The sequence below is a fragment of the Bubalus bubalis genome, chromosome 17 (genome assembly GCF_019923935.1).
Source record: "Bubalus bubalis isolate 160015118507 breed Murrah chromosome 17, NDDB_SH_1, whole genome shotgun sequence".
Taxonomy (NCBI): Eukaryota; Metazoa; Chordata; class Mammalia; order Artiodactyla; family Bovidae; genus Bubalus; species Bubalus bubalis.
The window spans coordinates 20956426-20969524 of record NC_059173.1 but is presented as its reverse complement, the minus strand read 5'-3'; the positions used below and the strand labels follow the sequence as shown (position 1 = coordinate 20969524).

General features: G+C 45.3%; 1 protein-coding gene across 3 annotated transcripts in view; it reads right to left on the bottom strand.

Moving 5' to 3' along the window:
• Window positions 1-7521: 7521 nt before the first annotated feature.
• The window catches only part of ZNF664 (zinc finger protein 664), a 36595-nt gene continuing 31017 nt past the window's right edge, over window positions 7522-13099 (bottom strand). For all 3 annotated transcript variants that reach the window (XM_025267789.3, XM_006056314.4, XM_006056316.4), the window contains 2 exons: window positions 11489-11549; window positions 7522-11381 (listed from right to left, as the gene is read on the bottom strand). In XM_025267789.3, the coding sequence (XP_025123574.1) occupies window positions 10019-10876 (858 nt within the window). In that variant the 5' untranslated portion in view covers window positions 10877-11381; window positions 11489-11549 and the 3' untranslated portion in view covers window positions 7522-10018. The remainder of the gene's footprint in view (window positions 11382-11488; window positions 11550-13099) is intronic.

The following is a 13099-nucleotide window of genomic DNA, read 5'->3' as shown; positions in this document are numbered from 1 at the left end:
TTCTTCAGTCTGAGGATACATTCTTTTTGACAGGGACCATTTTTAAAGTCTTCATTGAATTTGTTACAGAATTGCTGGCCTTCCCTGGTGGCTCAGAGGGGAAAGCATCTGCCTGCAATGCAGGAGACCCAGCTTCAATCCCTGGGTTGGGAATATTCCCTGGAGAAGGAAACAGCAACCCACTCCAGTATTCTTGCCTGGAGAATCCCATAGACGGAGGAGCCTGGTAGGCTAGAGTCCCCAGGGTCACAGAGAGTCGGACACGACTGAGCGACTTCACTTTCACAGTATGGCTACTGTTTTATGTTTTGGCTTTTTGGCAGCAAAGAATGTGGGATCTTAGCTCCCAGACCAGGAATCGAACCCGCACCCCCTGCATTGGAAGGTGAAGTCTTAGCCACTGGACAGCCAGGGAGGCTCCCTGAGAGCATTCTTTGTTTTATAAAAGGAAAATGAACATCTCTCACTATTTCATGGTCTTAACAAATACCCCAAACTATCCAGAGAACATAAAACTCTTTAGTGTATGATTAGTATTCAACTGTGGTTGGATGGTGTCACCGACTCAAAGGACATGAGTTTGAGCAAACTCCAGGAGATAGTGGAGGCCAAGGGGCTTGAAGAGTCAGACATGACTTAGTGACTGAACGACTACAACAACAAACATGAGTGAGTCAGCAGCTTCTAGATGACTATTCTTTACCCAGGAGAAAAAAAAAAGAATCCCAGCTTGGCTTTTTTCCATCAAATAATTGGCTCTTTCTCAATTACTCACATAACTCAAGTTTGCTTAAGTACTGTCAGCTAATTTGATTATATTATTCAAGACTAAATCATGAAGGCAAATGAAATAGAATTAATTCTAAAGCAAATGTATCTATTTTACTGTTCCATACTCAAGGGGGTTATTGAGTGATTGCTTCACCCCATTGGTGTGCATATTAAAATTGTGTTGGGGGTTTCCCAGGTGGCTCCGTGGTAAAAGAATCTGCCTGCCAATGCAGGAGACACGGGTTCAATCCCTGAGCTGTGAAGATTCCCTGGAGAAGGAAATGGCAATCCACTCTAGTATTCTTGCCTGGGAAATCCCATGGACAGAGGAGCCTGGCGGGCTACAGTCCATAGGGTCTCAAAGAGTCAAACACAACTTAGCAACTGAACAAAAACCACACACACACACCATCTATCGTTGCACTAAAATTGTGTCAATATTCCAAGGCAGTGATCAGAGGGGCCCGAGGACTTTGGGAAACTTGAACAGGCATGATGTAGTGTGTGTTCTGAGAGTGAAGAAAAGAAGAGAGAAGAGACCCCGGGTGATGCTTCAGAGCTGATGGGGATCACAAGCCACTTCCCTGCAGGGGTCCCTGACAACACTGGCCTCTCCAGCCTTTGAGGAGGCCCCGCACTGAGCACTGAGGTTGACAGCAATCTTTCTCTCAGGCTTCTTGCAGTACAAGGATCTCTTGAGGATATTGATTAGCACTTTTGTTGAGACGGAAGACACTTAACGCTGGAAAAAGAGTTATTCACACATCTCCCCGCCGCTTGGTCTGAGTCAGGTCTGCACCTTGCCGAACATGAGATCAAAACACAGGGGAAATCAGGAAGCGACCTGAGAATGCCAACTGGAGAGTGCCCTGGATGTGTGATCAAAGACAGCTGGAGTTCATGGACTCTGGCTTTTCGTCCTTCCTTTCCTCAGAATGACTGTTCTGTAAATATTACTTTTGTGTATTCACATGGGGCAGAAATTTCTTTTGGGGGACTTCCCTGGTGGTCCAGTGGTTAAGTCTTTGCCTTCCAAGGCAGGGGGTGTGGGTTCCATCCCTGGTCGGGAAGCTAAGATCCCAGGCACCCGTGGCCAAAAAAACAAAACACGAAACAGAAGCAGTGTTGCAACAGATTCGATAAAGACTTTAAAAACGGTTCATATCAAAGCCATATGTATTTAAATATACATTTTTTTTTTTAAGAAATTTCTACTGGGGCAGTCTGGCCTGATATCATCCCAAACTCAGTCTCTGTAGGCATGTGATCAGTCTGGACCACCCTTGGATCTGGTCAGGAGCCCTGCCCTGGGGTCCATGCTTTAGACAGCCCCACTTGGACCCTCTCAGGGGCCATGAGGATGTGCCCACCTGGATCCCTGCCTCCACACTGTGCTCCAAATCCCCACCCCCATCGTCACCAGAGGTTTCTCCCCCAACAGCCCTGGCCTCAGTCCTTGGGCCCACACGGGCTTTTGCCAGGGTCCAGGTGCCCAGGAATCCTGGATCAGACTATTCTTGTGAACCCAGAACCTTCCCTCTCCCCATTGCCTGGGAAGCATCCCTGTCACCAGGGTGTGCAGCCTCTCTTTACTGCAGAAACCAGAAAGGTCTCCCTGCTTCTGGTCTGGCCCAATGGGCTATCCACTCACCCCACCGAGGGTCTCCTTCACTCCCCTATGACACTCCTCCCCTGAACACTAGAGCCCCTTGCCCTCCTTCCTTCAGGCAGGGGTGCCAGGTTTGGCAAATGAAAATAGAAGGCACTCGGTTAGATGTGAATCTCAGATGGATGACTAAACGATGAGTACGTTTTAGCATCAGTAGGCCAAATATCTGAAAATCAAATGTAACCAGGCATTCTGCACTTCATTAGGCAACCTTATCCATGTGTGGCTCCTCGGGATCCAGGGGGCCCCTCCTCTGCCCCCCAACAACTCCTTGGGGTCCTAACAGTGCTGTATGTTATGGGTTATCCTTATTTTTTCAGAATGACTCAGCACAGTGATAGGTGAAAGGAGCAAGCACAAAAAACGGTCTTGATAAAGATCAAGCATATTAAATTCAAAGGCTTGGTTTACGGTTTTTCTTTAGTATGTATTTACTTGGCTGTGCTAGGTCTTAGCTATGGCATTTGGAATCTTTGATCTTCATTGCAGCACGTGAGATCTAGTTCCCTGACGAGGGATCGAACCTGGCCCCCCTGCATTGGGAGCATGATGTCTTAGCCACTGGATCCCCAGGGAAGTCCCCGGCTCAGTTTACTTTTAACACTTCTTACCTAATAGATATTTAAGGCTATAAAAACTTTTACTCATTTCCATCACAACTGAGATACGTTACATGGTGTTGTCACTGCCATTCATCTCTAAATAGTTTGTACATACACTGACTTCCTGGCTAGCTGTCAACCTGAAGGGGAAGGGATGTTTTGCTAGTTTTTTGTGAATCTCCAAGTGGATAGGAATTTTTGTCTCCTTCTCAGCACCTTTGATTTGTAAGATGTTTTACAGTCAGAGGATGTGGCCTGTGGGATTTATGCATTTTGGAATCTGACGAGATTTTCTTTCTGGGATAAAGCATGGTCAGTTTTTATGAATGCTCCAAGAGGGTTTGTTGGCACAAAGTTCAGAGACAGCTGATAGATCAAGTTTGTTAACAGTGATGGTTGGTTTTTGTCTAATTGATTTGCAGATTTCTGAGATATGAGGATTAACATGTTCTGTTGTTGTTGGGAATTAATGTCTCACTGTACCTCTGAACACATAAACTCTCTTTCAAAGCTGTTTTTAGTTGAACAAAGGTACATAACTATTTACCTTGACAACTTATTCCCTGCATAAATGGATGCTTTTTACCTTGCATTTTATTGGCAAGGCTGCCACCACTGGCTTTCTGTTACTATTTTCCTGTATGTTTTTTCACTTTCTTATTTTCAGCCTTTTGTGTCACTTCTTTCTCGTACATGGTCTCTTATAATCAACCTGTACACATATTTGTGGTGAAGTTTACCGTTCAACTTGAAAGTGTCCAGAAACAGCAGAATTTAATGCATTCATATTTATTAGAATGCAAACAGAAAGTGTTAATTGCTCAGTCAACTCTTTGTGACGCTATGGACTATACAGCCCACCAAGCTCCTGTCCATGGAATTCTCCGGGCAAGAATACTGTAGTGAGTCGCCATTCCCTTCTCCAGGGGATATTCCTGACCCAGGGATTGAACCCTGATCTCCTGCATTGCAGACTGACTCTTTACAGCCTGAGCCACCAGAGCCTCACTATGATGAGTACTATGTTGACATCTACTCCTGCTCTCTTACGTTTTTTTAAGATTTTTTGGTGTGGGCCATTTTTAAAGTCCTTACTGAATTTGTCACAATTTTGCTTCTATGTTTTGACTTTTTGGCCCTGAGACATGTGGGATCTTAGTTCCCCAACCAGGGATCACACCTGCAACCCCTGCATTGGAAGGTGAAGTCTTGACCACTGGACCACCAGGGAAGTCCCTTGCCATCTTATTTTATGCTTCTCTTTCTTTTGATTTCTTCTCCTGATGTGTACTGGATCGGGTGAGCTGTCTTGGCATACAGTACGTAGGAAACTGATTCTTCTCCAAACACTGTTGGCAGCAGCGATGCTGTGTGGCCTGCTGGTCGCTAGTTGACATCTCGAGCTAATTCCTCACAGGATGTTAGGAGGAGGACTCACCCTCTGGACTAAGTCCCTGTGCATCTTGAGCTTATTTCAGAAAGGGAGGGGATGTGCAAGGGCAGAGGAGCACCGGGGTAGAAAGGACACTTTGGGGAACAGACAGGCTGAAGGCTCAAGGTGATTGCTTTAACCATGAACAGGGAGATATTTCCTTAATTTGGTATACCAAGCAAGTGAAGGGGGACACAGAAATTAGACATGGAAGGACATGACACCAAGGGATGTGAATAGGTTTATTTGAATCTAAGTACAACCTACCCCAGCACTGGGGCCCTCACTCCAATTTTACATCAGGAATTGCCTCTCCTGCAACTAAGAGCCAGACTCAGTTGTGGCTCCGGCATTTTCCATGCATGGAGCTGACTCCTTGCATGTCCAGCCAGTCCTTCTGAAGGACCCAGCTGTTCTCACCTACACAGACTCTCTCACATTGTTCACAGGACTTCTCCCCTGAGCACAGGACACTGTATCGTAACAGGCTTGCACGGAGCCCACTGTAACAGGTATACACGGACCTTTCACCTTACGCCAACAGTGTCTTCTTGCCTCACAACACAGCACAGGGTTAGTTTTTTTGTTTTGCTATTACCCGGCTTTTGGTTCACCCCAGTGACCCACTGCTGTTCTGACCTCTTAGGTGTCCCTTTTCCCAAGGTCCCTGCACAACAAATAACTGTGTGGCTCAATCAGAAAGTTCTTCTCAATCAGTGTTCTTTATCCATTAGAGTCACAAGCTAAATTGAAAAGACTGCCTTCCTCGAAAAACGCCTATATACCCACAGGTAAACAAAACTCTGCATACAGTTTAAGAAGGTTCTGGATCTGTTTGAGACCCATCTATAGATCCTAGGTTTAAAAACTCAACATGACACTCCCACTCTAATTCATGATGCAGAAAAGACCTGGGCCAAGACCAACTTTACAGAGGAGGAGGCCAGGTCAGGGTGAACCCACTTTCTGAAGCAGTATGGGGGAGCAGGACCAAAGGGGTACATGCAAAACAGACTATAAATTGTGTAAATTCACCTGAAAATCATTAAGAGCAACATACATGTGCTATTATCTTATTCTAAAAGTGTATTGTATTTGCATCTATTATAACTGTTTGCTGTTTAGTCACTAAGTCGTGTCTGACTCTGCAACCCTGCAGACTATAGCCCATCAGGCTCCTCTGTCCATGGGATTTTCCAGGCAAGAATACTGGAGGGGGGTGCCATTTCCTTCTCCAACATTATACCTGCATCTGAACAATGAAAGCGCTTTGGTTCAATGGGTCACAGCCCACCAAGACCTCCGCTGACACATGTAACAAACACAGGGCCCAGGAATCTCCAGATTTGCTCGTGTGCCTCTTAATATTTTAAAACATAAGGTGAGAATGATTTATTTAAAATGTCTTTGTGTCCTTCTGACCTCAGAATTACTCTACCTTATGCACACCAGGCAGAGAAGGCAATGGCACCCCACTCCAGCACTCTTGCCTGGAAAATCCCATGGGTGGAGGAGCCTGGTGGGCTGCAGTCCACGGGGTCGTGAAGAGTCAGACACGACTGAGTGACTTCACTTTCACTTTTCACTTTCATACATTGGAGAAGGAAATGGCAACCCACTCCAGTGTTCTTGCCTGGAGAATCCCAGGGACAGAGGAGCCTGGCGGGCTACAGTCCATGGGGTTGCAGAGTCGGACACAACTGAAGCGACAGCACACAAGTACTTTATATGTGTTTATTTCATTTTCTCAAATGTCTCCCAGGTTATGTTATTTTCAAAACCATTTTACAAATGAGAAACCTGAGGTTCAGAGAAGTTAAGCTCAAGGTCACAGGGTAAGGGCTCTATCACCTTCAGCTTCCCCACCCTTCTTCATCTCAATCCACATACCAACTCAGCAATCCTACTTATAATCTGCTTCCTGCCCTGTGATGTTATCAACCTCTTTCTCACCTCCTCTTCAGGGTTTGATTTCACCGTTGAGTATTTTTTCTATCTTCTGATATTTGCTTTCACTTATTATTTTCAAATTGCTGAGGATAACAGCAGGCTGTACAGAAAACATTGCTTAATAATTTAAATTTGGGGGAATAACTGAACCAAGAGTTGGAAGGCCCCTGGGAAGGCATCGGGAAACTGGGAAGTGAGCTGTGACTTCTCACTCCCATACCTGAACCCCCAGCAGGCACAGGAGTGACCTGATGGGTGAACGTGAGTGGAATTGTGACCTCTCTGCCCCACCCCACTCACACTGAAAGGGTTGTCTGGATTACTTCCGCCTCAACCAGAAGTGGAGCATAGACTTGCCCCAAGAGGCAGATGGATGCCAGACCCTCTATCGGAGACTGTAGCTCGGGTCTGGGCCACCATTGCTTAGCTGAGAGGTGTCAGGCCTCAGCAGAGGTGGGTGACAGCCATCAAGGGCCACAGCAGAGCTTGCAAAGTGAAATAGAAGCCTATGGGCAGCATACAGATAACTGTTTAGTCGCTCAGTCATGTCCAACTCTTTTCGACCCCATGGATGTACAGCCCGCCAGGCTCCTCTGGCCATGGGAGTTCTCAGGCAAGAATACTGGAGTGGGTTGCCATTTCCTTAATACAAATACCAAAATGGGTCACACAGGAAATGTGAATTAATTGCTAACCTTTAAAAATAATTAAATTTTAAGTAAAAATCTGGATTGTTGGTTTTTCCTTAAAAGAGCAGACCAGGTGGGACCCTGAGGCCTGGTTTCCACGATGGAAACAAACAGCTACCGCTGAGCAGGCCATCTTCTCAGGAAGGTGGGCTTTCTCCAGTCTGCCACAGACCTCATGACTCCTTGGTTAACTGCTTGTCCCCTGGGCCAGGGTGTCCTCACATCCTGGCTGGGATGGTCCCAGTTTACGCTTGTTGTCCATGTTTGAGTATTAACGGCAACCTCTTCACTATATCATATGGTCACCTAGACATAATGCACAAGCCCACTCCACCATACACACACACACACACAGACAGACACACACATACCCCACCAAATTCATACCACCATATGTCAAGCACAGAACCCTGTTATAAAGTGATTTTATTAAATTGATTTGGACATACTGTAGGTCAAATAATATTTTCCAAAGATAACAATTATGGACTTTAAAGCTCGACATAAAATTAGTAGCTTCAAAAGTGTTAGTCATATTCCCCAGCAACAGCATGATAAAATAATTCAACTATGTAGAAATATAGAACTCTAGGACTAGCTGGAAACTCGGAAATCATTTAGCCTAATGTCCTCATTTTGTACGTGAGAAAACTAGACTCAAAGATTAAGTGATTTTGCCCAAGCTCACATACCTAATAGTAATAAAGCTAGAAATCAAACCAATTTTTCCTAAAACTAAAATTCTATTAATGATATTTCAACTGGCTCGCTATCAACTAAAAGTCTAGGCTTTTCTCTAATGCTCCACACTACTGTGACATGGAAGAAGAGTGTTAAGACACTACAGTAAATCGTAGTCGAGGAATTCAGGCCTGGAAGGGGCTTTATCAAATAACTAAGCCAGCCCTCTCTTTGCAAAAAGGAGGAAAATTATGTGAAGTGACTTCCCAAAGGCTTGTTAACAGAGCTATCCAGATGAAAATTCAGATGGTAACACATATACCCCCCCCCCAAATCCCATCTTCTACTTTCACCCACTCAGTTATATGCCCCTTTTAAATCTCCTTTATGCCTGAGGTTTTAGTTATACAAAAACCCCTTCCAGTCAAACAGAAGAAATTAATTCAAATATGAAGAGAAAATCAAGCTTTGTTTTGTATTTCGGTGACTATTTCGGGTAGTTCATTTTCCAGCCTCTCAAGACAGTGGACAGACACTGCTAACCTGATCACCCAGTTCAGAGCTTTCAAAAAGCCTTAATTTCCCCCAAAGACTTCCTGAGCAAAAAGGACTACATGTGGGAAATCAACGAAAACAGGAATGAGGAGAGAAACAAAGTTCAAACTTAGTTGCTTTTTGTTGTCATTGGGGACTTTTGGTCTTCTAAACATTCCTGGAGTTCCTCCACATGAGTTTTTATCATCAATGTAGCAAAAAAAAAAAAAAAGGCCTATAAACGTCAGGATACTGAGCGTTCAGCATCTCCCCCGCCCTGCTGCTCACTACACTCACCGCCGGGCCACGCCTTCTGCTCCGCCCACTGCGCACCGCAAGGCCGACCCACCTGCGAAAGCTGGGCACCTGCGCTCCGCAGCCACCCCGGGCCGCCCTCGCCCGCACAAAGGCCTCCCTGACCGCTATCTACTGCCGCCCCCCACCCTCACCCACCCCCCACCGCTCTAAATCATCACCCTAGGTTATTTTCTCCATAGCACTTAATCACTATCTCACACTACGTTATTTGTTTACTTGCTTATCATCTGTCTCCTCCACCAGAAGTCAACTCCACGAGAGTAGGGCCCTTGTCTGTCTTACTCAGTGGTATCCCCCGCAAGGGGCACAGTGCCTGGCACATAGGAGGTGTTCAATAAATACTTGTCCGATGAATGAAGAAAGAAAAGGAGAGGTTAAGAGACATTCCTTCCTACAAAGGAACGGATATGTAATCCTACACATTATTGCCAAAAATTACAGAAACAAAAACTATTATTAGGGACGCCTCCTACCATCCACTTCTCCTAGGGGAAAGTGGCTCCACGTGTTACTAAAGGAGCCCCAGAGGGCAGTTCTGGATGGAGAAAAGTCCTAACTCCGCTCACTTCCTCCTCCCTATTTACATTCAGCTATTCCCCCCCACCCCCAAAAAAAAACCAAAAAATATTCAAGTTAAAAATATGTGATGTAGCCACTAGAAAATTAAGTCTAACATAGTGACACAGTGATTAGCAGAATTCACAAAATTAAAGTTCAAGGGCGTGTATGCTTGCCAATGATTTTCTCTGATAGGCAAAGTGGCCATCATGAGTCACCTAAAACCTAAAATGAAATTTGATGCCATCTAGGAAGGGGTGGATAGTTATGGGCATTTGGAGGATACATGGGTAAAGTGAGTGCAGAAGTAATAGGATACATGGACAGATATGGAGAGGCTGAACCAGGTGGTAACCTCTGAAGTACCAGAACACTACTTGGTGGGAGCTGGCCGTTTTCAGATGCATTTACCGGTATGCTGGGATCAAGAGAAGATCGTGAGTTCCTGAAATGGAGCAGTATCTGGGGTAACTTTTAGGTAAAGTGTAGACAGAAGGTGACTTGGGAGGCTGCGCAACGACCATGGTTTCCTGTGTAGTTATTCCACCAGAATCCCAGGAAATGCACACCCACGACTGGGACCTCACAGCCTGCCCTGGGCACACACTCACAGGAGCTCCAGATTCACAAGTTGTGCAACACACTTGGCATGAATCCAAAACCTCACCCTCACACATGCCTCCTGGAAAACAATGTTCTGCTGGGTCCTGCTGTAAAAATTTCTTGGATCAATGTAGGTATTTACAGGGTTTTTCCTTCCTAGTGGCACTTATGGGTTTTAAGAATTTTTTTTTTTAACTCTTAGCAAAACACTTTATATAACTGATATTTTGAGATGGTTTCTCTCCTTTGTGTGCACTCTCTGGTGGATGCAGAGGCTGGTGCTCTGACTGAAAGCCTTCCCACACTCATCACACTTAAAAGGTTTTTCCCCTGTGTGTACTCTCTGATGGATGCAGAGGCTGGAGCTCTGGCTGAAGGCCTTCCCACACCCACAGCACCTATAGGGCTTCTCCCCAGTGTGCACTCTCTGATGGATGCAGAGGCTGGAGCTCTGGCTGAAGGCCTTCCCACACTCATAGCATTTATAGGGCTTCTCTCCTGTGTGGACTCTCTGATGCATGCAGAGGCTGGAAGTGTGCCTGAAGGCCTTCCCACACTCTTCACATTTAAAGGGCTTCTCTCCGGTGTGCACTCTCTGATGCATGCAGAGGTTTGAACTATTGCTAAAGCCCCTTCCACACTCACTACAGACATAGGGTTTCTCACCTGTATGAACTCTCATGTGAATCTGCAGGTGTGAGCTCCAATTGAAGGCTTTGCCACACTCGTAACACTTATAGGGCTTCTCCACTGTGTGGATTTTCTTATGTCTGTTAAGTTTGGTCGTAGTACTAAAATCCTTACCGCAATCGTCACATTTATAGACCTTCTCTCCTGTGTGGTCTCGCCAATGAATATGAAGTTCTGATATATGAAAGAAACCCTTGTCACACTTGTCACATTTATGGGGCTTCTCAGCAGTGTGAATTTTCTGATGCATAAAAAGATCTGCTCTCTCAGAGAAAAACTCCCTGCACATGGGGCACTTGTAGATCATGGTTCCTATTTGGTATCGTGATTTAGAGATTTCCTTACAATGACTACAGGCGGCTGTCTCAGAGTCTCTCATTTGGCCATGTTGGCGTTTATCTCAAGCTGGCTCTATGTGGGAGGTCTGAGGTCGGCCTAAGCTTTTCCCTGCCTGTCTTTCTATGGAAGGTTTCTTCCTGCATAGTGTTCCTCACTCAGTATTATTGATTATAAAGTGACATGTATATCCACATCAACTCTGGAACTCAATAACACAGCACTTTCTTTAAGATCCTGAGCTGTCAACATTCCAAGAGGCTGCCAAGGTGCAAACCTTTGTGCTTTTAAGCCCCTGGAATCTTCCTCTTGCAGAATAATCTCGTTCGTCTCACTTGCAGGGAAAGGCCTGCCCAGTGTCCCCTGCGGCCGAGGGCGCAATCCTGCGTGCTGGCCTCGGTCCCCGGGAGCCTCCCCTTGCAGAGTCACTATGACATCCTGCCTCCTTCGCATCAGATGGGAGCCTCCCCGGAAGCCAGCACCACGGGTCCAGGTGTGTCAGTCCTTCCTTGTGAGCCTCCCTGCACCGCTGTTGCTCTGGCGGTCTCCTGTAATAGAAACGTAAACACATACACTGAAAACGCCTTTCTCATCCAGAAAATTGCTGTGGATTCTATAATTAATTTCCAATAAGCGAGACAGTGGTGACACAGACCTTCTGTGATCTTGAGGAAGGAGCTCTCTCTTCCAGAGATGTGTCTCTTGGATTTGCAGGTCTGAAGAAGAGAATTTGTAGATATCATGCTCCCATTCACAGCCTAAGCACATAATCCAATTACAACCGCTGACTGTAACTATCTGAGCAACACCAAGGGCTAATATTATTGAAAAAGAGAAGAAATCCTCAGAAGACCTACATGTGAGTATGAGAAGCAGCTGTCAACACAAAGGAGCAAGAAGGAAAACTCCCTCCACTTGGAACCTCAGAAGGAACAATGCTGCTGCTTCTGGAGCTGAAACACAATACTGAGGAGCCCTCCAATCCAGAGAAAGTAAACATATGACATGTCGGCATCAAGAGTCATTCCCTCGCTTAACTGTCCCAATGGTTTCCTGATGTTCTTGGAATCCCAATCCTTAACCTAAAACCCAAGGTCCTGCATGGCCCTGCCCCACCCGCCCCAACCTCACACACAGCTGGGTGTGTCAGCTGCCCCTCTTCCCTCTTCCTCAAGAAGGCTCCTGGCTGAGACTCTATTTAAATCTCTTATTTGATTCCTTCAAAGTACAGTGAACTTGTAATTATCTAATTGTTCCTTGCTTTTTGTTCTGTCTCCTGTGCTAGAAAGTAAACGCCAGGAGGGAGGAACTTAGTATGTTGCTCACTTACATTCTGGCCAAGCAGAGGTGTTCAATGGATACCTACTGGATGCATCCACAAGGTACTTAATGAAACCTCCTCTCTCCTGCAGACATGTCTTGCTTCATTCTGGTGCAGCAGATAAAGGTATATTTTCCACTGCCTTATTACCAGACTTTTGATAACCAACATGGGACAAAATATACACCAAATAGACACAGAAGAAAATCCCCAAGTACTCAATCTGAAATCTTTTGAGGTTTAGGATGCCTTAGCTACATTTTCATTGTCCTGTATTATGCTCAGCAAGTGATACTTCAGTTACTTAGTTAATGAAATAAACAGATCTTAGAATAACATTCTCAATAATATGTTCAATACAAAGACAGGGCACACAAGAGCTTGAGGAGATTTCTTTAACATTAAAATCACAAAATAAGGGGACCTCCCCAGTGGTCCAGCAGTTAAGATTCCAAGCTTCCAATGCAAGGGATGCAGGTTCAATCCCTGGTCGGGGAATGAAGATCCTACATGCCAAGTAGCATGGCCAAAAAAAAAAAAATTTGCAAAATAAACGGTACTGTTTCCAGATGGAAGTGTCAAGATAATGTAATTCATCTAAACAAACAAGGTTTCAGCAAAAGAAAATATAATCAGTGTGTGAAAAATTATATATGCATCTATCCTCTGATTAATCACATTTCTAGAGATCTATCCCAAGATATACTGGCAAAATAGGAGATGGCCAGTTTATTCACTCATGCGGTACCTGTCACAGCAAAACTGCAGGCAGCCCAAGGCCCACCCACTGGGGAGGGCCTGAATCAACTATGGGGCTTCCTTACAGGGAACTACTGCTCAGCCATCAAAAAGAGGGAATGGGGACAAGCACGATGTACTGACACAAGGAAGCCCAGGTGCTGGTGGTGGTGGTTTAGTCGCTAAGTCATGTCCCACTCTCGTGAC